Genomic DNA, 27731 nt, shown 5'->3' with positions numbered 1-27731 from the left:
CAACTTGCCTCTCCTATCCTCCCAACTTACTTCTAGTGTCACGGGGCTAGACCTTTCGTCTCGCAATCCGTGCGGCCTTAGGCAATTCGCTCGTCCAAACTCGCCCAAGTCAGCCTTTACTCGAATGAGGATTCCTTAAGAACTCCTCCAAGGCACCAACTCGTACAGCGGAAGCAAACTTATGCCAAAAGAAGCTTATAAAGAACAACAGAAAGGGACGCACACAAAGTGTTTGAGTAAATGCTCTCTATTCTCTTATTCACAAAGAATAATGAAACAATGAATGGAGTGAGTACAAATGAGGGGGAGGCTCTCTATTTATACTTGAGTTCCCCCAAAACCGACGGTCAAGATACAATTACATTGACGGACGAGATTAAAGGGTACCTACCATCAAATCTCTAATCTTATAAAATAATATCTTATAAGATTCCATATCATATCTAAGATCTCTAAGATTATAATATCATATCTTTTAAGATCATGTTTCCATATTTGTAGATGGACCTTCAATCTCTTCAAGCAACGGGCCAATCCGATTGGGCCAACCAGACTTTAATCTGACAAGCTTTTCCAACAGTTCCTTGAATCGGGCCAGCTCACGTGGGCCAAATGATCCCCGTCTAAGTAATAGACCTCCATCGGATGCATTTGGTTTGATGGTCACGGGCTTTGAACTCTGGCCCGTGACACTAGCATCCTCATCTCCCCTCTCTTTTTATTTTAACTACCTTACTCAACAACTCTCTGCTCAGTAATAAGCAGGGTGAATCATTCATTTCTATCACTCTCTTGCATCAACAATTTTATTATAAATACTCCTAAAATGGATAATTACATGTTTCATCCTATAAATTTTATAAATTTATAAATTAATATATAATAAAATTACACTTCAAACTTTTAAAAATAATATTTTTTAATCTTTTAAAAAATAAATTTATAAACTAATAAAATAGGAAAGCAACAATTTAACTCAAAAAAAAAAAAAACTTTTAACTTAGTCCCCGTCCCAAAAAATTCTTTTGGCCTGTAGTGTTTTTGTGTACTTTTTCTTTGTCCTCTAGAAATTGACATTTATATTTGTGCCCTAATTTTCTTTTGGCTGAAATATTCTTTATTTAAATTCATTTCAATATATATAAAATTATGAAGTATTTTTTGTTTATATATTCAAAGAGTTAGTCTTTCGATTTTAATATATTATAATTTGATTTTCATATTTTATAAAAATTTAAAAAATCAATCCAATCACCATTAAATCATTAATTTGAAATCAACAATTCGTTAAAACCAACCATTTAATAAATTATATGCAATAATTTGACAAAAAAAATAACATTTCAAGTACAAGAAGAGACCGTATAAAACTGTGATCATAGAATCACAATTTCATATAATATTTTTTCTTCAAATACACATGTTGACCAATAACTGCTGTGAGAAAAAAATTCTAATAAATTAGGGTAAAGATAGAATTCATAAAAGATAGATTTGAATTCCTTACCATTAATAAAATATTACATAAAATGTGTAATTTGAAAATAAAAATAAAAAAAGTAGCATTGTGAATCAATCAATTAATGGAATAAAATTAGAAATAAAGAGGTTTTGAGTTTCAAAATAATTCAGAGACACACAAGTTTTTCCATGAAATTATAATTTTATGAAATATCTTATGATAAGTGAGAACTAATCATTTATTTATGAAAATAAAATGGTAAAAAGATAGGCGATTAATCGCACCGACCCGAGTAGAGAGGGCCATGATACGCTGACACCAACCAAATCTTTTAAGCTCAAAAAAATAAACAGCGCCAAGCCGTAATAGGAGCCGAGCCGTACCACCGCTTTCCAATTTCGTAGTAGTTTTTTTTTTTTTTTTACTTTTTACCCACCAAAAAAAATAAACGGTCGAAAAACCGGGTACGCCAATAACCGGTAAAGAAAAACAAAATTGTGCATTTGGAATGAATTTTATGTTAATTTGCATTTTGGCCAACTGTGGGTACCTAACCCCAGTCAAATTCTAACCCAAATGTGACCCCTCTTTTGTTTTATTTAAAGTGATGGGAACTGGTTATTACCCCTGCTGGGTTCTTCTCCTTTCTCAATACTCAATTACTAATATCTATTCTTCACTTCTTCCATTTCAACACTCTCAAACTATATTCTAATTTTGAGGTTGTGTACTGATGTAAACACAAAAAACAAAACATATTGTGGGGAGTTCATATTACATGTTTTTTGGGTTTTCTTGAAAGCTTTGTCTTGTTGGGTTTTGTGTTTTGTTTTTGGATGGGAACTGAGAGAAGTGAAGAAACTGTGTTGAAGAAACAGAAGAAATATAATGGTGGGGAAAGTGAGAGAGGGCAATGGTTGTTGTTGTGCAGTTGTAAATTTCTACAATCTTGTACAAGTTGGTCTTGTTTTAGACAAGGGTGTTACTCTTTTTACAAGTGATACTACAACCATCTTGCATCTCTTAAATCTTGTATAAAAACAAAACTTCTGTCCCAAAACAATACACAATTAAGGCTCTCTCTCTTTTTTCTTTTTCTTTTTAATCTGTTTGAAATTTACCTAAAGGTTGATTCAACTATGAAGAGGTCACTTGGCAGCTCAGATTCTTTGGGTGCTTTGATGTCTATCTGTCCCACAACAGGTTTAATACAAATCCCAATTTTGAAACTTTATTTATTTCTCTCGGATCTACTCTAACCACGACTGGGGTATGAATGACTTGTGTTTTGGTGCAGATGAACATAGTCCTAGGAACAACCATGTTTACAGCAGGGAGTTTCAGTCGATGTTAGATGGATTAGATGAAGAAGGGTGTTTAGAAGAATCAGGTCATGTTGCTGAGAAGAAGAGAAGATTAAGTGTAGATCAAGTTAAGGCCTTGGAAAAGAATTTCGAGGTTGAAAACAAGCTTGAACCTGAAAGGAAAGTGAAGTTGGCTCAAGAGCTTGGTTTGCAACCAAGACAAGTAGCTGTCTGGTTCCAAAACCGACGTGCTAGGTGGAAGACCAAGCAATTGGAAAGGGATTATGGCCTTCTTAAAACCAGTTATGAAACTCTTAAGGCCAATTATGAAGCCCTACAACATGACAATGAAGCTCTTCTCAAAGAGGTAATAATTAATAATTAATAACCCAAAGTGTTCAATTTTCCTACATCTTGTTTGAACATGGAATGATTTGTTGCAGATAAGAGAGTTGCAGGCAAAGCAAAGTGGAGAAAGCACTGAGACAGAGAGCAATGTTTCAGTGAAAGAAGAAGTGATTATATCTGAAAATACTGATAACAAAACACTTGAACAAAGTGAACCAGCTGCAGATCTCAACTATGGATCAGTTGTTGTTGGTGCAACCCTTTTTCCAGACATGAAAGATGGATCATCGGACAGTGATTCCAGTGCTATCTTAAATGAAGACATCATCATCAACACCAAAACCAACAAGGACAATAGCCCTAACAACGCAGCTTTTTCATCATCTGGGGTGTTAGAGCTAGACAGCCAACACCACCTTTTGATATCATCTTCTTCGTCACCAACATCCTCCATGGATTGCTTCAATTTCACAAAAACAAGCTATCAACCCCACCAGTACGTGAAGATGGAAGAACATAATTTCTTCACTGCAGATGAAGCTTGTAATTTCTTTTCAGATGAACAAGCTCCAAGTCTTCATTGGTATTCTCCTGAACAATGGAACTAAAATGAAGCTCCAAGATTTTTGTAAGATGGGAATTATGTAAGAAGTTAAAAACTAGTACCCAATACCATGATCTTCAGCCTGTGATGGAAGTCAATAATGCAGAAAAGAAAAGAAGGGAATATGGAGAAGAAGAAGAAGAGGGGGGGGGGTTCACGTGGGATGGGGGCAAAAGGTGACAAACACCAAAAAGAAGGGGCGTGCGGGAATGATTAGATCGTAATTGGGACCTTTTAATTTATCTCTTCTGCTGTAAATGGAAAATTCTCCATAATCCATTGGTGGAAAGTGAAACTTCCTTTAATGGAGAGAAGCTGAACCCATAATAATAATATTATTATTAATAATGAACATTAATCATCATTGTTCCTTAGCTTCTCTTTTTTAATCTTTTCTATTTCTTTTTCTTTCTTAGTTTCTTTGTGCAGAACCCAGAAAATGGAGGGATCTTTTAAGACATGATATTCACCTGGTAGTCAAAAAACATAGTTGTGGTTTTTCCTAGCATTTTCATTTTTTTTTTGTTTAAATCTGCTCTGAGTCCTTGTGCCTTTTGAACTTTTAAAATTTAATTCATTTTAATCAATCTAGTTATCTTATTTGAAAACTAAAAGTTGAGCTTATACCACTATTAATAATTTTTTATTAAATTAGTAACATATTTAAATTTAATCAGTGTTATCAATTGAATTTAGAATTAAAGTTTTTGAATTTAAAAAAAGAGTGAATAAATTTTTGAAGGATAAATATATAGAAACTAAATACTCTATTGGATGAATGGTGTAACGTGTTTAATTTATTTTTTATTTTATGTTATAGTATTATAATAATACTTAATTTCACATTAATAGGAGAAAAACGCATTTTTTTTTAAAGAAACGAATGTCTATTTGGAAAAAAACAATCATCCTACCGGGGGGACGGAAAGGGAGGGGGGGAGGGGGGAATTGGTTAAAGTGATTGGTTTTACCCAAAATTCTAATGTTGCGGAATATTTGCTTTACATGAAAAGGAGTGCTTGTTTTGACAAAAGTATCGTTCTGCTAGATTTAATTTTAGATGATTTTTTTTTTATTTTCTTTTCTGTTGAAGAAAATAAAAAAATATTTTATTTTAACCTTTGTAATAAAATTTCACTTACAACTCTAATATTCATAGTTATGAATTATATTTTTTATTAAATTCGTTTATTTATAACATCATATGGTCTAAAATTTTAACTAAAAGTATAACTATTTCATATGTGTAAGTCTATTAATCATTATTTAATATTATTTCATTAAAATAATTAAATTTCACGTCAGGAAATCTATTAATCATATTTTATTAAATGAAATGATCTTCAATGAGTGAAATTAAAAATATCAATTCAATAAACTATTAAGTTCTCTAATTAAATATTTTACTATGAATTTAGAATATCATAAACTTATAAATTGATTACTTGAATTTAGTAACTCACGATAAATCAATTAATTTCTTTTTATAACTCATATTGATTAATTGAACTTATTATATTTATGAACTTTATAATTAATTATGTGAAATAATGTAAAATAAAATATGCATAAAACTAATAATGCATGCATCTGTTGTATGTTTTTTTAATTTTGTTGATTTGATTCTAACTTTTTTTATTTGATGAAAATTCACGATATGAATTTTATGATAAGTTTACAACGATTATCTTTCTATAATAGCATGTTGTTATATGTGTATAACAACCTTTCACCTTTCTATAACAAGCAAAATCTGGGTAGACAAATAGAGCTGTTATAGAGAGGGTTGGTTGTAATTTACAATGATTAAAACATTTAAGCCATTTTTTATATACATCATGTTATCTTAATTAAAGTAATCATGTGTAACACCCCACACTCGGCCTAGATGTTATGGCCGAATCTTGAGCAATTGCATTATTCGTTTTAAAACTCTAGATTTAATCCTTGATAACGAAAGTTTCGAAAGCATTACTTTTAGCAAATCTCTTGCAAGTTTTTACAAAATGCGCATAGAACTTATTTATTTTACAGGAAAACACTTAATTTGTTACTTAATTTTGCAACGGAAATTTTAGAGTTGTTAGTTTGAAAACCGTGATTCCAGTATGTGAAAACATGTAATTTGCAATTTAACAAAATCAAAATCCAGCAGAAAATCCAAAAAGAAACTAAACAATAATGTCTAAAACATTTATACAGCCAAAAAAGTCCAGAATTAAGTTTAAATTTATAAACCATCTTTTTATTTAGCTAAAATCCCATCCGAGCTCGCGTACGCCGTCCAATCCTAAGTTCGCTAATTACCTGAGAAGATAAATTATTGGGTGATCTTCAAAACTCATTGTGCAACTCAGCCCACATACAAAACTAGATAACAGATAGTCATACAAAAATCAATAACCGAGCAGACACGGATGACATGGCATATCATGCGATACAATATAACAAACAGATCAGATACAAAGGACTTGGCGTTTTATGCAACGCAACATAACAACCAAATTAAACCATACCCCCATCCGTTACACACCATCTCCGTCCCACACAACACACCAATTAGGGTAATTAATACTTATCAAACCGTACACAACAAATTAGTAATCGTATGTCACTAAACAGAATTATGCAGTCAAACTGCGATATATAATATGGGAAATTGCCAGAATCAGATATATGCAGTGTTTAACTACTAAATAAAGAAATTTACGATGTTACCGCCAGAAATTGCAAAACATAGTCTACCAGAACCTCTTCTATCATATATCATATCTTATCCCAATGTATATGCAAAGACATACTGTATGCACAGATTTATTTAGACTATACATGCTCATTTATTAACCTATCAGATCAAATATGTGCTTTTAAAGCATACAACATCACAGACCAGAATTATGCACAACAACGAAAAAAGAGATACAATATAGACATGTTTACCCAAATACTCATGCAACAAATATACAGTTTTAACATATTGCTTGTACTTACGAAATGTTTGCATTTAATCATCATGCATAACCTAATAGTTTTAATCGATTTTCAATATGACCACCAAACTGTTACGGAATTTTACGAACCATGCATTGGGACCACTTAATCCACGAAATGGGCCCACATGCCCGTGTGGCCTACACGCTCTCAATGTCCAGCTTGTGTGGCCTACACAACCAGACACACGGTCATGTGGCATCAATTAGTAGATTCAGTTTTATGCAGTTTCACAGTTTAATCGAGTTCGAGTCACACATTTGATGATTTTTAGAACACCGACACTACAACACACTTCTAGACCCTATGAATATCATCCAGAACAAATCGATCAGTAACAATCCACCAAAACATCACTTGTTCGACCTAAACAATAGGGCATTCGGCCCTAGCTAAAAACAATCCATAATCCAGAATTCGAATGCTTACCCCCAGAAGAAACAATTCAAAGGCCCTCAACTCACCGAGGGAGGGTACGCCTTACGACCTTCTCCTATCAGAAACACAGACATAATTAGATCACTCCAATCGAAAACTTATAACACCCTATACCTAGTCTGGTCACCGTTTCGAGCTATAAGATACTACAGCTATAAAACTTTAACACAATTCAAAATTTAAAGTAAAAAATAATCAACATACTTCATCACCAATCATTTCCATCCTTTTCAAACAATTTGAGACCTAAATTGAGCTTGCAGAACATTTAAAACAAACCAGGATTAAATCTGGATTAAATTAAAACTTTTACTAAATTTTAAGTGAAAAATGAATACAAGGGTCATACGGCCATATGGCCAAGCTACGTGAAAAAGGTTAGCCCGTGTGTGGCTACCTCCACATGCCTATGTGGTTACTCCCACACGCCCGTGTGTTGAAACTGTGTAACTAACTATGCCCGTGTTCTTCAAGGTCACACGACCGTGTCCTAAGGCCGTGTAATTCACTGTGCCTATATGAACCACCTTGCAATAGAAGATAAAAAGACATACGACCGTGTAACTCATTCATAAAAAGTCTCTAAAAATTTAACAGTTTACAAATTGATTACTAGGCTAGCTAGATTAAGCTACTATGATATCAAAAACATAAAAATTACTAAAAACAAAGCTCAGAAACATACCATGCATGAGAAATATGTCTTGATCGAAGCTTCCTCATTATATTTCAATCGTGTTTCGGTTTTCACTTAACAAAATAATGAAGATGATTTTAGTTAACTAAATTTTATGTTTAATTACTAACTTACCATTTTACCCTTGTTAATAATTAAAAATTTCAACTAAACCTTGTCCATAACTATCCACTAACATATTATATGGTATACTTACCATATAAGTCCATTAGATTAAGATTCCACATCCATTTGATCCTTTTAACTAATAAAAATCAACTTTTTCACCTTTTTCAATTTAAACCTAAAAATTTCTTAACAAAAATTGAATATGATCCTAATATAACCCTATAGACATTAAATAAACATTAAAATACTAACCTACTCATTGGAATCGTGGTTCTAAAACCACTATTTTTGATACCATTGAAAACGAGTTGTTACAAAACTACACAAAATACTAACCATCCACGAGAAAGCACGTCAAAATAGAAATCACCAACTAAAAATCAATTGTACTTACCAAATATTTCCACACAGAAACTTAACACTCTGATCAACACGTAAAAAAAAGGAACATAAAACAAAGCGACAGAGAAATAAGGGTACTTAAACATTAGTTTAATCAACAGAAGGATATGGTGACAGTAAAGGACCAAACAAGCTGATTAATGGGAAAAATAAATGAAGGGATAATCGCAAAAGAGAAATGACAGAGGAAGAAAGTTTCAGTAATACAAAGAGAATTGAAGAAAACGAAAAAGAAAAAAAATGAAAAATAGAGGAAAAATGATGGAAACCGTAGATGGGGTAAGTGGGAAGAAAGGATACAACAAACAGGAAGACTTTTAGGAGAATTTTTCTCAAAATTCAAACAAAATAAATCTGATGGCATCCCTACAAATCAGGTTTGTTGCTATCCTATCAAGATGCTTATTAGAATTTGAATTAAACCACTTTCTACTGCTTTGGATGGCACAACAAAAAAGAGCTAAAATAATTCCCCTATTACACTCAATAAGTTTCGAACTTGGGACCAAAGGGTAAGTGAAGACCTTACCATTGAACCAATAGGCTCATTCTTGTCAACAAACACTCAGAATTTAAAGATAAGCCAAATATTCTAAATCAAGGTTGGGAATAGTAAAAAATTCAAGGGAAAAGATTTGAACACAAGACCTTAGGCACATAAACAGAACTCTTAACCACTACAACAGATTAATCACTTGGCATAATGTAACAATCCAAAATTAAAAAATTTGGGGTATTATAACTCTCCCTTCCATAAAAAAATTTCATTCTCGAAATTTACTTGACTCAAACAGATATGGATATTGCTGTTGAATTAAGTCTTTCAATTCTCAAGTACCTTCCTCAGTACCATGATTCTGTCACAGAACCTTAAACAAATGGATATTTTTCCTTTTCAAGACTTTTACCTCTTGATCCAGAATCTTCATTAGCTCCTCTTTAAAGGTTAAATCCGACCTCACCTCAATTTCTAGAACCAACACAATATGAGATGGATTAGATGGATACCATATTAACATAGAGGCATGGAAAACATCATGGATGTGATCCAAATTCAGAGGTAACTCCAATTAATACGCAATTGGCCCTGTTTACCTCAAAACTCGATAAGGCCCAATGAACCTAGGGCTCAACTTACTATTATGTCCAAACCTCAAAACCTTCTTCCATGAAGATACCTTTAGAAAAACCTAATCTCCTACTTCAAACTTAATATCCTTCCTTTTAAGATCTACATAAGATTTCTGTCTACCACTTTATACTTTAACTATTGTGTATCATTTACCTTTTTAATTAGTGGAAACTGATCTTTGAGGACTAACTTTATGTTTTTGTTAATGTTTTCAATATTACATCTCATTTTTTAACCATATTCAAGATATACATAGATTTGTTTTTTAAAGTCAAATGTATTTAACCTTTCTACAATTTAAAAAACACGTTGATTTAAGCATTAATCACAAAATTAAGGAGTTGCAAACTTATGGTAAGGGTGAATTTCCCAACTTTGCTCCATGTCTTGGTAATTTGGTATATGTTACAAAGTTACTTTTGCTCACATGCTTGAACAAAATAGAATTATTAAACAAAAATATTGGCACATAGTGAAATTTGGTTTAACATTATTTACTCAAGCTTTTTTTACCCTTGTCACATTGGTATGATGCATTCTATTCTACAATTTTTATTATACATATTATCCACCAAAGTGTTGAGTGGTATGTCTCCGTTAGAGAACGTATTAACAACGACTTAACTATAAGTTCCTTAATATGTTTGGAGGTCTCTGCAATCCTTTCTCACATTTTATAATAAAGACAAATTGACCTTTTGTTCAACTCCATGCATTTCCATTAGATATAGTGCGCAATACAAGGGTTATAAATTCGTGGATGCCAAGAGAAGAAATTATGCCACCAAGCATGTATGTTTTGAGGAAAGAGTGTTTTTTTTTTGCATAACCAACAATTAAATTTCATATATGCTTCTACTGCCAAGGTTCCTTTTATTTCTACCCAACTACTTATTGTCACAACAATTAGAGTCAGGTCATCCCATACTATTCACTCTCAAGAGCAATTAATGTCTGTATAAAATTATGCATTACTTTATGGAAAATCACAGTGTAACACCCTTTAATTTGACCCGATCGATGGATCCGAATTACAAGGTGTCACATTCATTGTTGAAGCAACTACGAACAACTTATATTTAATTACAAACCGTTAAACATTCAAATATAACTAAAATAAGTGTAGAAAATGATTCATAATTATTTTTAGGTATTATACAAGCTTACAAAAGCTCTTTTGTTACCTTGAGATTGAAATAGAACCAAATTGTAAAAGTCTTAAGGTTTTGGGTTAACGTCACGATGTTGGGGGTTTCTCGTTCGTTGTGACGCAACTCTTTGTTTGGTGCTCGTCATGACCTTGAAACGACTGATGTGTCACATTACTAACTAGACTAAGGCAAGTGCACCTATCAATTAATAGTATAGCTACGTGAGCAAAGATATCGTTCCTAAAAAGACTAAAAGTACTAGTAATTACCGTCTTTCTATTATTTAACCGACTAATTGGAGTGATTAATTAAAACTAAAGTTAACTAATTTAATTCCCTAGCGAACACGACAAAGAAGAAATCACAAAAATAATCGATTAACAACCACGAAGCGAAACAATACCCAAGAAATAATTCGCCTCAATTTCATATGTCACTATCAACCTAAATTACGCAATTCCTTTACTCAATATCTTAATCCGTAGAAATTCCTAAATTCTGCTAATATCTCTTTTAAGCATAAGAACAACTGGCTCTAGGTTGATTAATTGAAATTTCTTTATAATTAAAACTTTTATTATCGCATTAACTCATGCTATGAATTCTCCTATTATATTTGACACTAATCTGGTAGATTTATGTCATCCTATTTCTAGGATTGCATACAACTCCACTCAACTATGCATGACCTACTCTTAAATAGGGTCTATTCAACCACCAATTTAAGCACATCAAACAAGAATTAATAATCTAGAAATATTAAACCAAGATTTAAGCACACATAATTGAGAATAAGAAATAAGTATTTATTGCGTAAAACAAAAATCAAATGACAGAATTCATCTTAGAATTCATTTCCCCTATATATTTAGAAAATTAGTTCATGCTTAAAAAAAATCCAAAATAGAATATAACCAAAAGAACTAAATAAATTCATGATAACTTCCTAAGAAATCAAATAGGAATATTTAATCTTGACGGAAATTTGCTTCTAAGTTAGCTTCAATGGTGTTTTTCGTGTTGTTTTCTTGAATATTCTATGATGGCTCACTCCTATCTTCTTATTTTTGTCATATATACATTTTAAAATGCTCAAAAAACCTAAAAATTGTGATTTTCCGCTATTTGGTGTGAAATTTTGTGAAACCGACATGGCCGTGTGGAATGGTTCAACCTGTGTGGCTCTTGCAGCCCTTTGACGGTTTGATTTTCACTCATTTTTTGCTTTTTTTCTCTTCTAAGTGCTCTATTAAGTATTAAAATATGAATTTAAAGGATTAGGACCATAAAATTCACAATAAACATTGGATAATCACCCAAAAATGCATTAAGAATGAGGTTAAAATATGTTACTTTTAGCATTTATCATTGACGGTGTCACCACATAGATTTTGCTCTGTTTCTTATCACGACATCAATGGTTCGTCGTCGTGACATGACTTACTATTTTCACAAGTACCAAATTTGTACAAGTTTAAAAGATTTGAAATAATTTATATACACATTCCATACAACCATATTAAATATATACTAAATCACTCAAGACAATTAATGCATAATTGGCACTTCCAAATACCATCAAATTACCAATTTCTAACTCAACTAATCAATCTAACTTATATCATTCATATGTTCAAAAACTAACCAAAATTTATTTATGGTCTTAAGGCCTAAAACTAACTAGATGAACACATCTTACACAAATTCAAAGCATTAACATGAGATTATATCATGTACATGCAACAAAATCGAAACATACGAACTATACTAACTTTGGTGAGTTTAAAATGTCGGTCTAGACGTTAGGTTCAATTCTTGGGGCTTCGAGAGGTACCTAAACCTACGCATAGAGAAAACAAACTGTACACTGAGCAATATGGCTCAATGGCACATTTATAATTCAAAGCATATAACATAAACATTAGCAAAACATTTCAATTTAATACATGTATATCTATATGCATATAAAATCCTACTAACTTGCTATTTTAGATAAAATACTTTTTATCAACAATCTATAAACCTAAGTATGCATATATCTAAATATTAATCCATCCCAATTCAATTACAACATTAATCATTCAAATATAAGTCTTTTCTACAAATCACTTCATGACACATAATTCACTAGTTTCTGGAGTTTATTGACTCATTCGTATTTCTTTCGGGCCCCAAGGCTTGATTTCATTTAATTTGTATACTCAATTTTGTGATTTCAATATTTCGTTGATGTTCAAGTACAATTCATTCCAATGGTATCAATTTATACGCATTTGTATCATCCACCAAGTTACATTTTGTAACCCCTATTAACCTGACTCAGATTCAGATGGATACTCGGATCATCCAACCAACACACTAAACTAGCACTAAAGTGCACCACCGGATAAACTGAAATAGGGTAAACTGTCACTTATATACATAGCGGCGCACAAAGAGCATCTTGGCGCACAAAGTGTATATTTGGCACATGAAGTGCATCCTGGCGCACAAGTGCATAACCTTGTACTCAGTCTTATCCTTAGCATGCTAACTATATCCGACTCAGCCCGACTACTTAATAAGTTATCAATATTCAATTCTTTTTTACAATTTAATACACATATCATTTCCTAATCATTTTCACTATCAAAATCTAATTCAATAACAAATCACATATATCACATATCATTCCATACATTTCGTTCACATATATCACATATCATGTTCATAGTGAGTCATGCTATTTTTAAATTTTATTCAATTTAGTCTTTATTTCAAAAATTCACTTTCAAGCTCAGTCCAACAACTTATATTATCACTATATGCTTACCTCAATACTCTTGTATGCAAGTAACATGAAAATGTGATCAATTTACATGACTCTAAATTATAAATGTACAAACTAGAATTTTCAGCTACTCGTTGACCACTTTCATTTTTCTTTTCCTTCTCGATGGTTCTGTGTCGATGTTGGCTACGGATAGTCATAAAATAGAAAATACTATCAGATTCTAGCCAATTCACAAGCAATTATCAATTCATGTAAAATTTTCAATTTAGTCCCTAAAAGTAGGACTAGCATAATTTTGGATATAAGCTTTGGATTAAAATTTGATTTCTTCTAAATTCATTTCTCCTGGTAATAGAGGAAGGCAAGATTGTGTTCGATTGATCACTGTTGTTGTACTACTATTGTTATCGTTTGTTGTTGTATCTTTGGGAGGATAGACGTCCAACGTTACTCAAAGCACCGATGAGAGGTTGAATCGGTCTTAAAGAAACTATTTATACAAGCCTCAACACAATTTCTCTTCTAATTTTCAACTCTATCCGATTACAAGTATTATGTTATGTTACTACTACTGCATTGTATTGCATTATCATAGTTACTGACATATTAATACTACATACAATATTATATATTTTTACAATCTTAAGACAGGTTATTTGTTGTAGTTTTAATCTAAGGCGTACAGGTTACCATCGTAACTTATTTAAGATTGGTTTATATTTCTGTTTTGGATTTTTATTTATTTACAGATTTTGGTTTTTCATTTTGATTACAGAAAAATGGCTCCTACGTCAAACAACTTATCTAATTCAAAGGTTGAGGCGATTGTCGCTGCTTAGGCTCAAGTTGCAAGTGAAACATTACCTGTGGCTATGAGTCATAATGAAAGGCCTGTAAAATTCACTAGAGAGAATTTTAAAACATAGCAACACAAAATGTTATTCTATTTGACCATGTTGAATATAACAAAATTTCTGAAGGACGGTCCTCCCATTTTTATAGAGGATGAGGAAGATGCTATTACTGCCTTCAACATTGTCGAAGCATTGAACAACTCTGATTTCCTATGCCGTTACTACATTTTGAACAGTTTATCTAATGAAATTTATGAAGTATACAGTATCAAGAAAATGACTAAGGAATCATGGGAGTCGCTAGATCATAAATATAAAACTGAATATGTTAGTGCTAAGAAATTCTTAGCTGCCAAGTTCTTAAACTTTGTAATGGTTGATTCTAAAGCTATTGTAAATCAGTTGCAGGTATTCTAACTGATCATTCATGGTATTCTCATAGAAGAGATGAATATAAGTGAATCTTTTCAGATGGAAGCCATTATTAAAAAACTTTCATCTGCTTAGAATAACTTCAAGAACTATCTTAAGCATAAGAGAAAGGAAATGATAGTGGAAGATCTGATTGTCAAACTTTGAACTGAAGAAGACAATCAAAATGCGGCTAAAAGGCTAAACAAAGCAACCAATCCTAACTTTGCCAAGGCAAATGAAATGGAAGTCAAGAAGGACTCCAAGAAAAAAAAACATTCTTAAACTAGGTCTAAATTAGAACCAAAAGCGGTGTCTTCAAGAAGCAAAAATTTCAAGGAAAATCCTTTAATTGCAATAAGATAGGACACAAGTCATCTGATTGTAGGCTTCCAAAAAAGGTCAGAACAAATGAGGTTAATGTTGTAGAAAATATTTCTAAGGAAGTATCTGATCCTGACCTCTTTGCTCTGATTTCTGAAGACAGCTTGGTTGATTCAAATCCAAGAGAATGGTGGCTTGATACTGGTGCTACAAGTCATATTAGCTATGACAATGACTCCTTTGTTGAATTGGTTCATTGTGAGAAAGGGGAGAAACTCTATATAAGCAACGTTGCAACTTCCAATATCAAGAGGAAAGGCACTTTGATTTTGAAGTTGACCTCTAGCAAAGAGTTGAAACTTCGAAATGTGTTGTATGTGTTTGACATATGCAAGAATCTTATCTCTGAGACCCTCTTAAGTATGCATGGCTTTAGGATGGTATTTGAATCTCAAAAGTTAGTTTTATCAAAAGGGGGAACATTTGTTGAAAAGGGATATGTATTAAATGATATGTGGAAACTCAATGCTGTCTCTATAAAAGCTAATATTATGAATAAGAATGATGCTTCTTCTTCTATTTATATGCTTGAGTCATTTAATTTATGGCATGATCGGTTCAGACATGTTAATTCTAATACTTTATGTAGATTAATTGACTTAGAGAACGTTCCTTCATTTCACAATAATTATAATAAAAAATGTGAAACGTATGTTGAAGCAAAACTAATAAGGTATTCATTTCAATCTGTTAAAAGAAATACTGAATCACTTGATCTAATACATGGTGATATTTGTGACTTAAAGTTTATTCAAACTAGAGGAGGGAATAAATATTCTATTATCTTTATTAATGATAGCACAAAATATTGTTATGTATATTTACTTAAAAGCAAAGATGAAGCTATAGAGAAATTTATTCTCTATAAGCAGGAAGTTTGAAACCCATCTTAATAAAAGAATTGAGAGGGTGAAAAGTAACCGTGGTGGTGAATATGTTGAACCATTTGGTAAAATTTTTGCACAACATGGTATTATTCATGAAGTGACACCACCATACTCTCCTCAATCCAAAGGAGTAGCAGAGCGTAAAAATCGAACCCTAAAGAAAATGATGAATGCAATGCTAGAAAGTTCTGGGTTGTCACAAAACATATGCGGGAAGCTATTATTAGCGAATTACCTTTTAAATAAGGTGCCCTGCAAGAAAAATAACAATACACCATATGAGTTATAGAAGGGCAGGAAACCTCCATACAACTCTTGAAAGTGTAGAGGTGTCTTGCAAAGGTGTTCCTTTGCCGAAGCAAATGAAAATAGGTATTAAAACGATAGATTGTATTTTTATTAGTTATGCACACCACAACAATGCATATCGGTTTCTTGTACATGAATCAAAGAATCTTGAAATTCACAAGAATACGATATTGGAATCTAAAAATGTCTCATTCTTTGAAAATATATTACCTTATAAGACTAGGGAAGATGGATCAAGTTTAACAAAACGAACTTCAAAGACTATTGATAGTTAAGACTTTCAAACAAGAAGTTGAAGTCAAGATAGAACTAAGAAAAAGTAAAAGGGCAAGGGTAAAAATGTCATTTGGATCATATTTTATAACCTATATGCTAGAGACTGAACCTCAAACTTATAGTGAAGCTATATGCTCATCTAAAAGTATTTTTTGGAAAGACGCTATCAAGAGTGAAATTGATTCCATCATGAAAATTCATACGTGGGAATTAATGGATTTATCATAAGAAATTAAACCACTAAATTCTATATGGATTTTCAAAAAAAAAATTTGAATGCAAATGGAACAATTGATAAGTATAAGGTCAGATTGGTTATAAAAGGTTATAGACAAAAGGAATGCATTGATTACTTTGATATATTTTCTCTTATATTAAGAATAACTTCTATAAGGATGATACTTGCTATTGCCGCTTTGCGAAATCTAGAAGTTCATCAAATGGATGTTAAGACACCTTTTTTAAATGAAGATGATGAGGAGATTACATGGAACAACCTAAGGGTCATATAGCTCTAGGGCAAGAAAGAAAATTTTGTAGATTGGTGAAGCCTTTGTATAGACTTAAGCAAACACTAAAGTAGTGACATGAAAGATTGACAGTGTCATGATATTAAATGGATTTAAAATTAAAGAGTGTGACAAATGTGTGTATGTCAAAACCACTATTGATGGATATGTAATTCTATGTTTATATGTTGATGACATATTCATTGTTGGAAGTAACAATGAAATGGTAAAACGTACCAAAAACTTGTTAAATTCAAGATTTGACATGAAAGATATGGGACTTGCTAACATGATTTTGGGCATCCAAATCAAAAGGTCATCTGAAGGTCTTGTATTGACTCAATCACACTACGTAGACAAGATTCTTAAGAAATTTTGCAAGGATGATTTTGGTGTAGCCAGAACTTCGATAAATATAAATCAACATCTATCCAAAAACAAAGGTGAAAGTATTGACCAAGTGGAATATGCAAGATTCATAAGTAGTCTAATGTACCTTATGAGTTGTACTAGACCTGATATTGCTTTCATTTTAAGTAGTTTAAACATATTCATAAGCAATCCATGGGAGAACCATTGGAAAACGATTGTGACAATACTGAGATATCTCAGATATACTTGAAACTACGGATTACATTATACCAGAGATCTTGTTGTGTCAGAAGAATTCTTCGATGCTAGTTGGATATTTAATATTCAAGATACCAAAGACACAAGTGGTTATATTTTCACATTAGGAGAAAGATGATTTGTGTCATGGAAATCCTCAAGGCAAATGATTATAACCAGATCGATAATAGAATATGAGTTTGTAGCTCTAGAAAAATCTGGAGAAGAGACAGAATGGCTATGAAACTTTTTAGAGCATATTCTTGAATAGCCAAAGCATATTCCCACAATATACATATATTCTGATAACCAAACAACAATTGAGCATATAATGTAATGTATAATGGTAAGTCGAGACACATGCGTCGTCGACATAATACCGTTAGAAAACTAATCTCAACTAGAGTTATCTCTATTGATTTTGTATGAGCAAAAGATAACATTGCTGATCAGCTAACCGAAGGGTTAAACTGAGATCAAGTTGATAAAACATCGAAAGGAATGAGACTAAAGCCTAGAATATTTAAGGCGCTATGTGAAGGAAAACCCAACCTAGTTGATTGAAGATCCCAAGATCTATGTTCAATAGGACAAGCTACTTGTATAGACCTAGTGATGTCAATATGGGGGTTCTTATCCTAAGTCCATTCCTATGATGAAAACAGTGATTAAAATGTGGAAAAGGTTAAGCAATGCTTTTAATGACCATTGTACAAGCCCAATTTCGCTCGGGCCTAAACAAACCTAAACCTACCCAGACCCAAATACTAACCCTATTCAAAACAAGCCCAAACATTATGGTCCAAACCCAACAAAGATTAGGGTTTCAGAACCCTAGCCCCTTCCACATGCGCCGTACCATTCTGACCCCTGCTCTGCCATCGCCGCACATCCCATCAGCGCCGATGCCGTTCACTCCTACCTTTGACGCCGCACCTACTCCTGCAAAAACAGATGCCAAACAGAGAGAAACAAGCAAAGGCACAGGAGACAATAGCAAAGATCAATTGATTTTTATTTCATTTTATTTCGGGTATAAAAATGATTTGTAAACCGAAATGAGGACAGAGCGTTTTGAATTCAAAAAGAAAAACAGATAAAAAAAAGGTTGATTCCGATTCTTTTTTTCTGTTCTTGCGTTTTTGTATTCTCTTTATTTTCCTTTTATTTTATTTTATTTCGTTTGTTTTTCTACAATCTTTCTTAACGAACGAAACTAAGAAAGAAATACCTGTTGATTTCGGGGGCCAGAGTCAGAGCCCTCCTTCGCCGTCACCGGAGTCGAATGGGGGGGAAGGTCTCCTTTTTCCTCTCGGTCCCGCGGTCGAGAAGGCTTAGCCTTCAGGGACGCCGTGAAGGGGGGCTAAGAAGCCTGTTTCGTGCGGCTCCGGCCACTGGCCATGGAGGCGGCGGTGGATGCCTGAACTTAAAGGCTGAGTTTGAGGGGGGAAAGGGAGAGAAAAGGGGTCCTGGGTTTTTTTGTTTCAGTTTTTGAGAAAAAACGCAGAAAATGAAGCTAAAAAATTTTTTTTGGATTTTAATAACCATTGCAAAACGGCGCCGTTTAAGCCCCATGACCCGCGCGCGATCCGACCCGCTCCAGGGGGGATCTGCGTGTTTTCATGAAATGGGGTATTTGTGCAACAGGTCCCTCCGCTTTTGCAATTTGCTGCAATATGGTCTTTTGTTTTTCTCAGATTTTGGCCTGCGGATTTTGCTTCTATTCCGATTTGGTCCTTAGACCAGTTGCTGCCTTGGTCGAAACGCAGCGTTTCAGGACGGGGAAATATTTCCCCACAAGTCCCTCACGCTTTAAGCGTGTTTCACTTTGGTCCTGTATTATTCCCTTTATTTATTTCATATTTAAGCCGCGAAGTTCTTTTAAAGTTTTAATTTAGCCCTTTTGTGTTTTGTTAGCTTTCTTATTAAATAATAAATTTGATGCCACGCTGTTATCATTAATTATTATTGTTGTTATTTGTTTATTTATATCTTTAAAATTTCAAATTTTATCATATATATGTATACTTATTTTTGTATTCGTTTTATATTTTTTTAATTTGTATCTATACATCTATATACATATTTTTCCTAAATATATACACATACTTGTGTGTTTTTACATTTTCATATAGTTTTATATACATACATATTCCCACGTACGCATACATACATTTTCATACTTCAAGATTTAAATTTACCTATATATATTATACGATAATTTTAAAATACGTACACGCATATATTTTTCATATTCTCATAATTTTATGTATATACACTCATGTATATGTTTTATATTCTTATAGTTCTATATATTTTCGTTGTTTGTTTTTATCATTTATTTATTTATCTAATTTCCATTATTATTTCGAATGAATGTTTAGCTTTATTTGCCTATGTACGTTGTCACTTTGAATGTTGTCGATTTGTCCTTTTAACCGTTTTATATTAATTGCAATTGCTTGTATTATTTCCTTGCTTTTGTATTTAATATGGTTTTGTCATGCATAGCAACAATGCAATTTGCTTTCGTATTCTTTACTACAACTTCGTATTTTATCTCACTCGATATAAATAATTTTGTTTTGAATAAATAACATTTCGTGTATTAGATTTGAGAGGATTGTACCCTAACTTATTGGGTCTCAATTTTTACAACAAATCTAAATACACAAACTTTTTCAACTCAAGTTTTTAAATAATTTCGGGATTTAAAAGAAAATCGCATCCTAACTCACTGGTCGTGATCTCCCTTTTAAATCTGAGATTTTGAAGATATCTTTTAAGCAAGCATTTTTTTACGCATCGAGAATTCGAGACATTGTGTCCTAACTTACTGGATATGATGTTTTCTTTCTCGACTAACGTGAAATATGCCTATTTTCCTGAAAATTTTTAACATTTTAATATAAGGATCGTATTTTTAAATGTTTCTCCAAATTTTTAATTTTCGACAAATAAGACATTAGCTAATCAACTAGGTACCAATTTTGGGCGTATCGAGGGTGTTAATCCTTCCTCGTGCGTAACCGACTCCCGAACCTGTTTTCTTGAAGTTCGTGGACCAAACTTGTTGTTTTAATAAAATCAAACCGTTTATTAAAAAAAAACAACCACTTTTCGAGGTGATCCAATCACACCTCATTAAAAAGGATTGGTGGCGACTCCTGTTTCTTTTTTTCAAAACCCAAGTCGACCCCGTTTTTCATCAAAAAAATGGTGTCAACAGCTTGGCGACTCCACTGGGGACTTAAAATAAGAGAGTCAAGCCACGAGTTGATTATTTTTGTCTTTTGTCGAAAGTTAAAATTTTGGTTTAAATTTACGATCCTCTCGTTGCATTTCATTTGTTTTGAGTTATAGTTTTCATCAGGTTTTGTATTTTAAATTTTTATATCTTTCTGCATTGCATTGCATGACCGTTGGTCACACCTTTTTAAGTGGGAGTGAGAAACTACGCCTTCGTGAGGTTTTCACCTCCGCATGGGATAGTGAATCGCTTCCGGGATACATCCGTACCTATGTCTTCGTGAGATTTTCATCTCCGCATGGCCATAGGGAAATGTATCCCCCTGAATCGAACTTGGTCCGTATGAGCCTATAATGGGTGAGGATCGAGGAATCTGCTGGTTCAGGTACCCTACTTTAGAGCCAAACCACATGTAATGAGCCATAGGAACTGACCTAAGTAGAGCTACTCCAATTTTTAATGCTTACCTAAATGAGTGTTGTATTTATTTGTCGCTTATTTTAAATCTTATTCTGTGTTTAATGCTAATTTACTTTGTTTGTGATTGCATGGCATCTTCATTCTAAAAGAGGGGTCGATTTACATTCAGTTTCTCAGTAGAAAGCTTATCATGGAAAAGGGGTTTGTTGATAAAGTAGAGGATAATGCGGCTGTGCGAATATGGGCTGAAACGACACAACGGGAGAAAGGCGATAGTCTTACCAAAGGGTACGTGTCAGAATTGTGGGATTTTACCCGTATCAGTGTAATCCAGAATGACCTTCGAGAAATGAAAGAAGTCTGGGATCAATGGGATGTCGAGGCCAAGCAGCTGTTCTATTGTAATTACGGTGACCTACCTTATCTGCTTAGTGTCAAAGTGGACAAGTATTTATTCCGAGCCCTTGCTCAGTTTTGGAATCCTGCCTACAGTTGTTTCACTTTTGGGAAGGTAGATTTGACGCCTACTGTGGAGGAGTATACGACCTTGCTTCGGTGCCCAAAGATTCAAGTCGACAAGGCTTATTCGAGAGCTGCTTGTGTCTCTCCGTTGTTAAAGAAATTAATAAACATCACTGGGATGAGCGAGCAGTGGGTCGCTGCCCGGATCCAACAGAAAGGCGACAGTAAATGTGTTCCTTGGAAAAGTTTGCGAGATTTGGTGCTTGTACATCCTGACTTAAAGAAAAGGGTCGATGTCTTCGCTTTAGGTATCTATGGACTAGTGGTTTTCCCCAAAGCTTTAGGACACATAGACGAGGCTGTATCTGATTTGTTTGATCGGCTTAGTAAAGGGGTGACACCGGTTCCGGCAATACTCGCTGAAACTTTTAGATCCCTGAATGCGTGTCGAAAAGCAGGGGAGGGAAGGTTTATTGGATGCGCGCAGCTCTTATTGGCATGGTTCCATAGCCACTTCTGGAAGGTCGAAAAGGTCTCCTATCGGGTATTCTCTGATAACTACTCCCCTCTAGGAGAATTGGTGGCCACGCCAAGACGGGATGATATTTCAGAAGGAAAATGGATAGAGATACTCCAGAATCTCCAGGATGAAGATATTGAATGGAGGGCTCCTTGGTTAATTCCTGATGAGATATTGTACCGATGTGGAGATTTTGACTGGGTTCCGCTGCTCGGGATATGGGGAGCTATCGGATATGCTCCTCTACTCGTATCAAGACAGTATAGATCACGACAATTCATACCAGCAACGCAGGGGTTGGCTTATAGTGATTTTTCCTATAGGGAGGACAATTACAAGAAGAAGGTTCGAGAAATATCTAGTGCCTGGAACCAGACTCGTCGAATGAAGATCTTAGCCGTGGGTCCGACAATTACCCCCGAGTATGGTCAGTGGCGTGATCAAAGGATCAACGACAACATCCCGGCGTCAAATTCAGAAACTGCTCGATCTTTAGAGGAACGCTTACAAGTTTTGCCTTCTGAGATGGAAATCATCAAACAAGAATTTGAAAAAAGGAGTTTAGAATTGGGGAAGAAGATAGAACAACTAGAGGAAGAAAAATGCAGTTAGGACTGGATGTGGACATTCAAAGATTAGAGGCCGATAAATTGAGAAAAGGAAAGAACAAAGCAGAAGAAGATTTAGACAGCCTGAAGACAGATTACAAGAAGTTGCACAGGTCGGTAAGAACTGCTGGCTTGGGTAAAACGCCAGAACAATGGCGACAAGAAATTCAGGAGGAAAAGACGAGAGCTAATCAATGGGAAAAGAAATTTCAGGATACTCGGGCTCGAGAAGTCGCCTTGGGAAAGAGTCTACTAGTTTGCCAAGATGAGAAGACGGAGTTGAAGGTCCGGATAACTGAATTAGAAAGATCGCTTCACCAGTACTGTAATCGTAATGCTACGGTTGAATTAAGGGCGAGCTTAGACAAAATTGAAGACTTAAAAGGACAAATAGGAGAGCTAGAAAATGCATTGCAGAATAGTGAAATCCGGATAGAGCTTCTGGAAGAAAATAATGAGCAGTGGCAAAGACAATTCCGTCGGTCTCAAGAGCAGATTAGAGAAAGAGATTATATTATGGGAGAGGCGGTGGCTCAAGTGCGCGAAGTAGCTGATCATCTGCAGACTCTAGCGGTTCAGGCTGATCTATTAAGTTTGAAGTATGAGTCAGAGTCGGACAGGGGCCGAGAATTAGCTTGGCTTCTTAGAAAGGTTAAGGCTTTGAGTGTGAGGGCAAAGCCGTATATGTAGTCTATTTATGTAAAGAAGCTCTTTATCTAGTAAAGTTTTCTAATGAAGTTGAATGAGAATCAGTGCCTCTTTTTCTTTGCATTCTTTTCATGCATTGCATCACATCATATGCATTAATGACTATTAAAAAAACCTAATTGAATAAAATCATTTCAGTTAACCTGGAAAACCAACAAAGTTACGGCACCCGAGCTAAGGCAAAAATTATGGACCAAAGGTTGGAGAAGCTAGAGCGACTTCAAAAAGAAATGCAAGACCAGTTGCAGGCGCAAATGAAAGAGCAGATAGAAAAGATTCAGCGTGACATGGTGCAAAAGATGGAGGAGTCCCAAAATGATCTGGTGGCTAAGATGACGCAATTATTGAAGGGAGTAGATAAGGGTAAAGGTCCTGTGATTGTTAGTGAAGAAGAAAACAATGGTGAACCACTTTATCCTCCAGGTTTCACGCCTCCACATGCGCAAGTACAGACCGAGCTGCATTCGCGGAGACCCTCTGTGTCGGTTAGACCCCAGCAGTTTCAAGGCGATGCTTCAATCCCAATGAATTTTCAACCCGGAGCGGGCTTTAATCCCGGTGATAGCCCGAATAATATTGCGGTCCCAGATCTAGACGAGATGGTTGAAAAGGACAAGGCGAAGGAGGAATTTCCGAAACAATTTGAGGAGAAATGGAAATGGATAGAAGAGAAGTTTAGGGCAATAGAAAGCATCGAAAGTTATGGAACAGATGCAAAGGATCTGAGCTTGGTTCCGGACTTGGTGCTCCCTTACAAATTAAGATGCCGGAATTCGAGAAATACAACGGGACTAGTTGCCCAGGATCCCATATTACTATGTTTTGTAGAAGAATGACGGGGCATATTAATAATGATCAATTATTAATACATTGCTTTCAAGAAAGTCTTACAGGAGCGGCGTCAAAGTGGTACAATCAGCTGAGCCGAGCTAAAATCGCTACTTGGAGGGATTTAGCACAGGCTTTCTTGAGACAATACAATCATGTCTCAGAAATGATGCCTGACAGGATAACTCTGCAAAATTTAGAGAAGAAATTGAACGAAAGCTTCAGACAATATGCGCAGAGGTGGCGAGAGGTGGCGGTTCAGGTGCAACCACCGCTTTGGAAAAAGAGATGACGACGCTTTTTATTAATACTTTGAAAGCCCCGTTCATCACTCACATGTTGGAAGCGCCTCAAGAAATTTCTCAGATATAATCATGAATGGTGAAATGATTGAGCATGCCATTAAAAGTGGAAAAATAGATGGAGGAGAAAATAATAGGAGGGCACCCCCGAGGAAAAGAGAAAATGAAGTGAATAATGTGAATGCTTATGGTAGGTCAATTACCGTGAATCAACCAAAGAAAGTGGTTGCTAATCAACAGGGATCATCAAGACAAGAGTCAGGAGCTAGGCAAACTACTGAAAAGCCCCAATTCACGCCAATCCCGATGTCATACAAGGAGTTGTATCAGACTTTATTCGATGCACATGTTGTTGCTCCTCGTTACTTGAGTCCTCTACAACCCCCGTATCCAAAATGGTATGATGTGAATGCGCAATGTGATTATCATGCGGGAATTTCTGGGCACTCGATAGAAAATTGTACTGCCTTCAAGAAGGTAGTAGAAGGACTTATCAATTTGGGTGTCGTCAAACTTGACGACTCACCTAACGCAAAGAATCCGTTACCTAATCACGCAGATAAAGGGGTGAATATGGTTAGCGAAGGTACGGGAGAAGAAGTCAAGACTGACATTGCTGAAGTAAAAACTCCATTGAAACGGGTCTGGAAAGAAATGGCGAAAAGAGGGTTGGTTATTTCAGATTCTGAGAAAGGGCATGAGATGGGAAATTATTGTGAATTTCACCATGAAACAGGGCATGAAATCCAAGAATGTGAAGGATTTAAGGCCTTGGTTCAAAGCATGATGGATAACAAGGAGATGAGGTTTTATGAAGATGTGAAAGAAATGAGGAGCATATGCGCGACAGAGTTGGGAACAAAGGCTCCAAATCATCCTGTGGTCATTATCTCACGCCCTAAGGGTAATGAGGTTAGGGCTCAGGTAACACCGAAAATTGTAATCCAGAAACCATCAAATTTTTCTTATAGGGATAACAAAATGGTGCCGTGGAATTACGGGTGTAATGTGACCGTTTTGGGAAAAGAAGCAGAAAGAAATCAGGAAACGGTTCTTACACGCGCAATGGAAAAAGATATGACGCTCAAGCAGAGTCGTCCAGGGAAGAGAATTGGAAGAAAGAACAGAGGAAAGGGAAGGCAGTAGAAGTTGAGCCATTGGTAAATGAACCAATAAAAGAAGAGGAGGCAAAGGAGTTTTTGAAGTTTTGAAACACAGCGAATACAGTGTTGTGGAGCAACTGCACAAACAGCCAGCCCGCATTTCGGTATTAGCTTTACTCTTAAACTCAGAAGTACATCGGAATGCACTCTTAAAGGTGCTAAACGAAACATATGTGGCTGACGATATTTCGGTAAACAAGCTGGATCGGCTGATCAACAATATTGGTGCTGACAATTTTATCTTCTTCAGTGATGATGAAATACCATCCGGAGGAAGAGGTTCTACTAAGGCCCTACATGTTACTGTCCGATGCAAAGGGTACACACTCCCGGGGGCCTTGGTTGATAATAGATCTGCACTAAATGTATTGCCTTTGTCCACTCTTAGTCGATTACCAATAGACAGTTCGCACATGAAAGCATGCCAGAGCATAGTAAGGGCATTTGATGGAACAAAAAAGGAGGTTATGGGGAGAATTGAGGTACCATTAAGGATTGGCCCAGTCACTTATGAGGTGGATTTCTTGGTAATGGATATTAAACCCTCCTACAACTGTCTATTGGGGAGACCGTGGATACACTCAGCAGGGCAGTACCTTCATCATTACATCAGAAGGTGAAGTTGGTATCGGAGGATCAGTTGGTAACAATAGATGCAGAGGAGGATATTATCGCAATGATGACTAGCGATGCACCTTATGTGGACATCAACGATGAGGCACTAGAATGTTCATTTCGGTCTTAGAATTTGTGAACGCGACGTTTATTGCGGAGGGAAATAGAATTCCAGTACCGAAAATATCCAGGACCACTGAGATGGGATTGCGATTGATGGTAGGAAGAGGAGCCTTACCCGGGAAAGATTGGGAAAATATCTTCAGGAAGGATGAGCACCAATCCGAAGGAAAAGTTTGATAGATTTGTTAGGGTACAAGCCAGACATGAAGCAGAAGAAGAAAAATAGAGAAGAAAAAGAAGAAGGCGGTTGAATGACATGAAGCTAAGTGTGAGCCTTAACCTTCCCCAATATTGCATCTTTGTGTCGGAGGATTTATCCATTCTGAATTGGAGTCCGATAGCCATGGAGGAATGTTGAAAATGTTATACCAACGCAAGAAGCACGAAAGGAGGGCTTGTTGGAGATCTGCCTTATGAGCTGGAAGCGAGCTAAACAATTGGACTGCTGAGAAATCCCTGTAGTCTTTAGGGCTTATTCAGAGTAATGCTCAAAACATTCCTGTTGTTTGTTGGCCTAGAAACATATGAAATCTTGTGAAATAGGCATTGGCCTAAATATCATTATTTTAATGAAATACGTATCTACGTTCATCTCAACCAGTCATTTTTTTCCTTTATATTTTCATTTGTTGATTGTTTACAAATATTCTTTCATTGTAATTCTTTTGCACAAACATATCATAAATTTATATTCCTGGTATATTCTTTGATATGCCTCATAGGTCTTCAGATATCAATGACATGAGTGACGCTGCCTCAAACGCGGAGCCTATTTGAGCAAGAAGTGTGTTTAGAGAATCCTGCGACTTTGAAAATGACGAAGATATGATGATCTCCGGACTTGTTAAGAATGGTGGAACAAGAGGATAAGCATATCCTACCTCATAGGGAAGCATTAGAAATAGTGAGCCTAGAGGATGGGAAGGAGGTGAAGATTGGAACTGAAATCACCGCAAAGACAAGGCAAGACCTCATTAATTTGCTCCGAGAATTCAAGGATGTTTTCGCGTGGTCATACCAAATATGCCTGGGCTAAGTACTAACATTGTGGTGCATCGTCTGCCCATAAAGGAGGATTGTAAA

The 27731-nt window shown here is 35.0% G+C and overlaps 1 protein-coding gene across 1 annotated transcript; it reads left to right on the top strand.

Annotated features, from left to right (window-relative positions):
• Positions 1–2059: 2059 nt before the first annotated feature.
• On the top strand, positions 2060–4092 carry LOC107951736 (homeobox-leucine zipper protein ATHB-6). Its single transcript, XM_016886876.2, has 3 exons — positions 2060–2665; positions 2760–3133; positions 3210–4092. Exons 1-3 carry the CDS (start codon positions 2602–2604, stop codon positions 3720–3722), a joined length of 951 nt encoding a protein of 316 aa, XP_016742365.1. The 5' UTR covers positions 2060–2601; the 3' UTR covers positions 3723–4092.
• The last annotated feature ends 23639 nt before the right edge of the window (positions 4093–27731 follow it).

The sequence above is a fragment of the Gossypium hirsutum genome, chromosome A02 (genome assembly GCF_007990345.1).
Source record: "Gossypium hirsutum isolate 1008001.06 chromosome A02, Gossypium_hirsutum_v2.1, whole genome shotgun sequence".
Classification (NCBI taxonomy): Eukaryota; Viridiplantae; Streptophyta; class Magnoliopsida; order Malvales; family Malvaceae; genus Gossypium; species Gossypium hirsutum.
Note: the sequence above shows the minus strand (reverse complement) of the source record. Positions and strands in the feature narration are given on the sequence as shown.

Coding starts and splice junctions, on each gene's coding strand:
- LOC107951736 (XM_016886876.2), top strand. CDS start 2,602: ATGAAGAGGTCACTTGGCAGCTCAGATTCTTTGGGTGCTTTGATGTCT. Junction 2,666..2,759: donor GTCTATCTGTCCCACAACAG/GTTTAATACAAA, acceptor GTTTTGGTGCAG/ATGAACATAGTCCTAGGAAC. Junction 3,134..3,209: donor ATGAAGCTCTTCTCAAAGAG/GTAATAATTAAT, acceptor GATTTGTTGCAG/ATAAGAGAGTTGCAGGCAAA.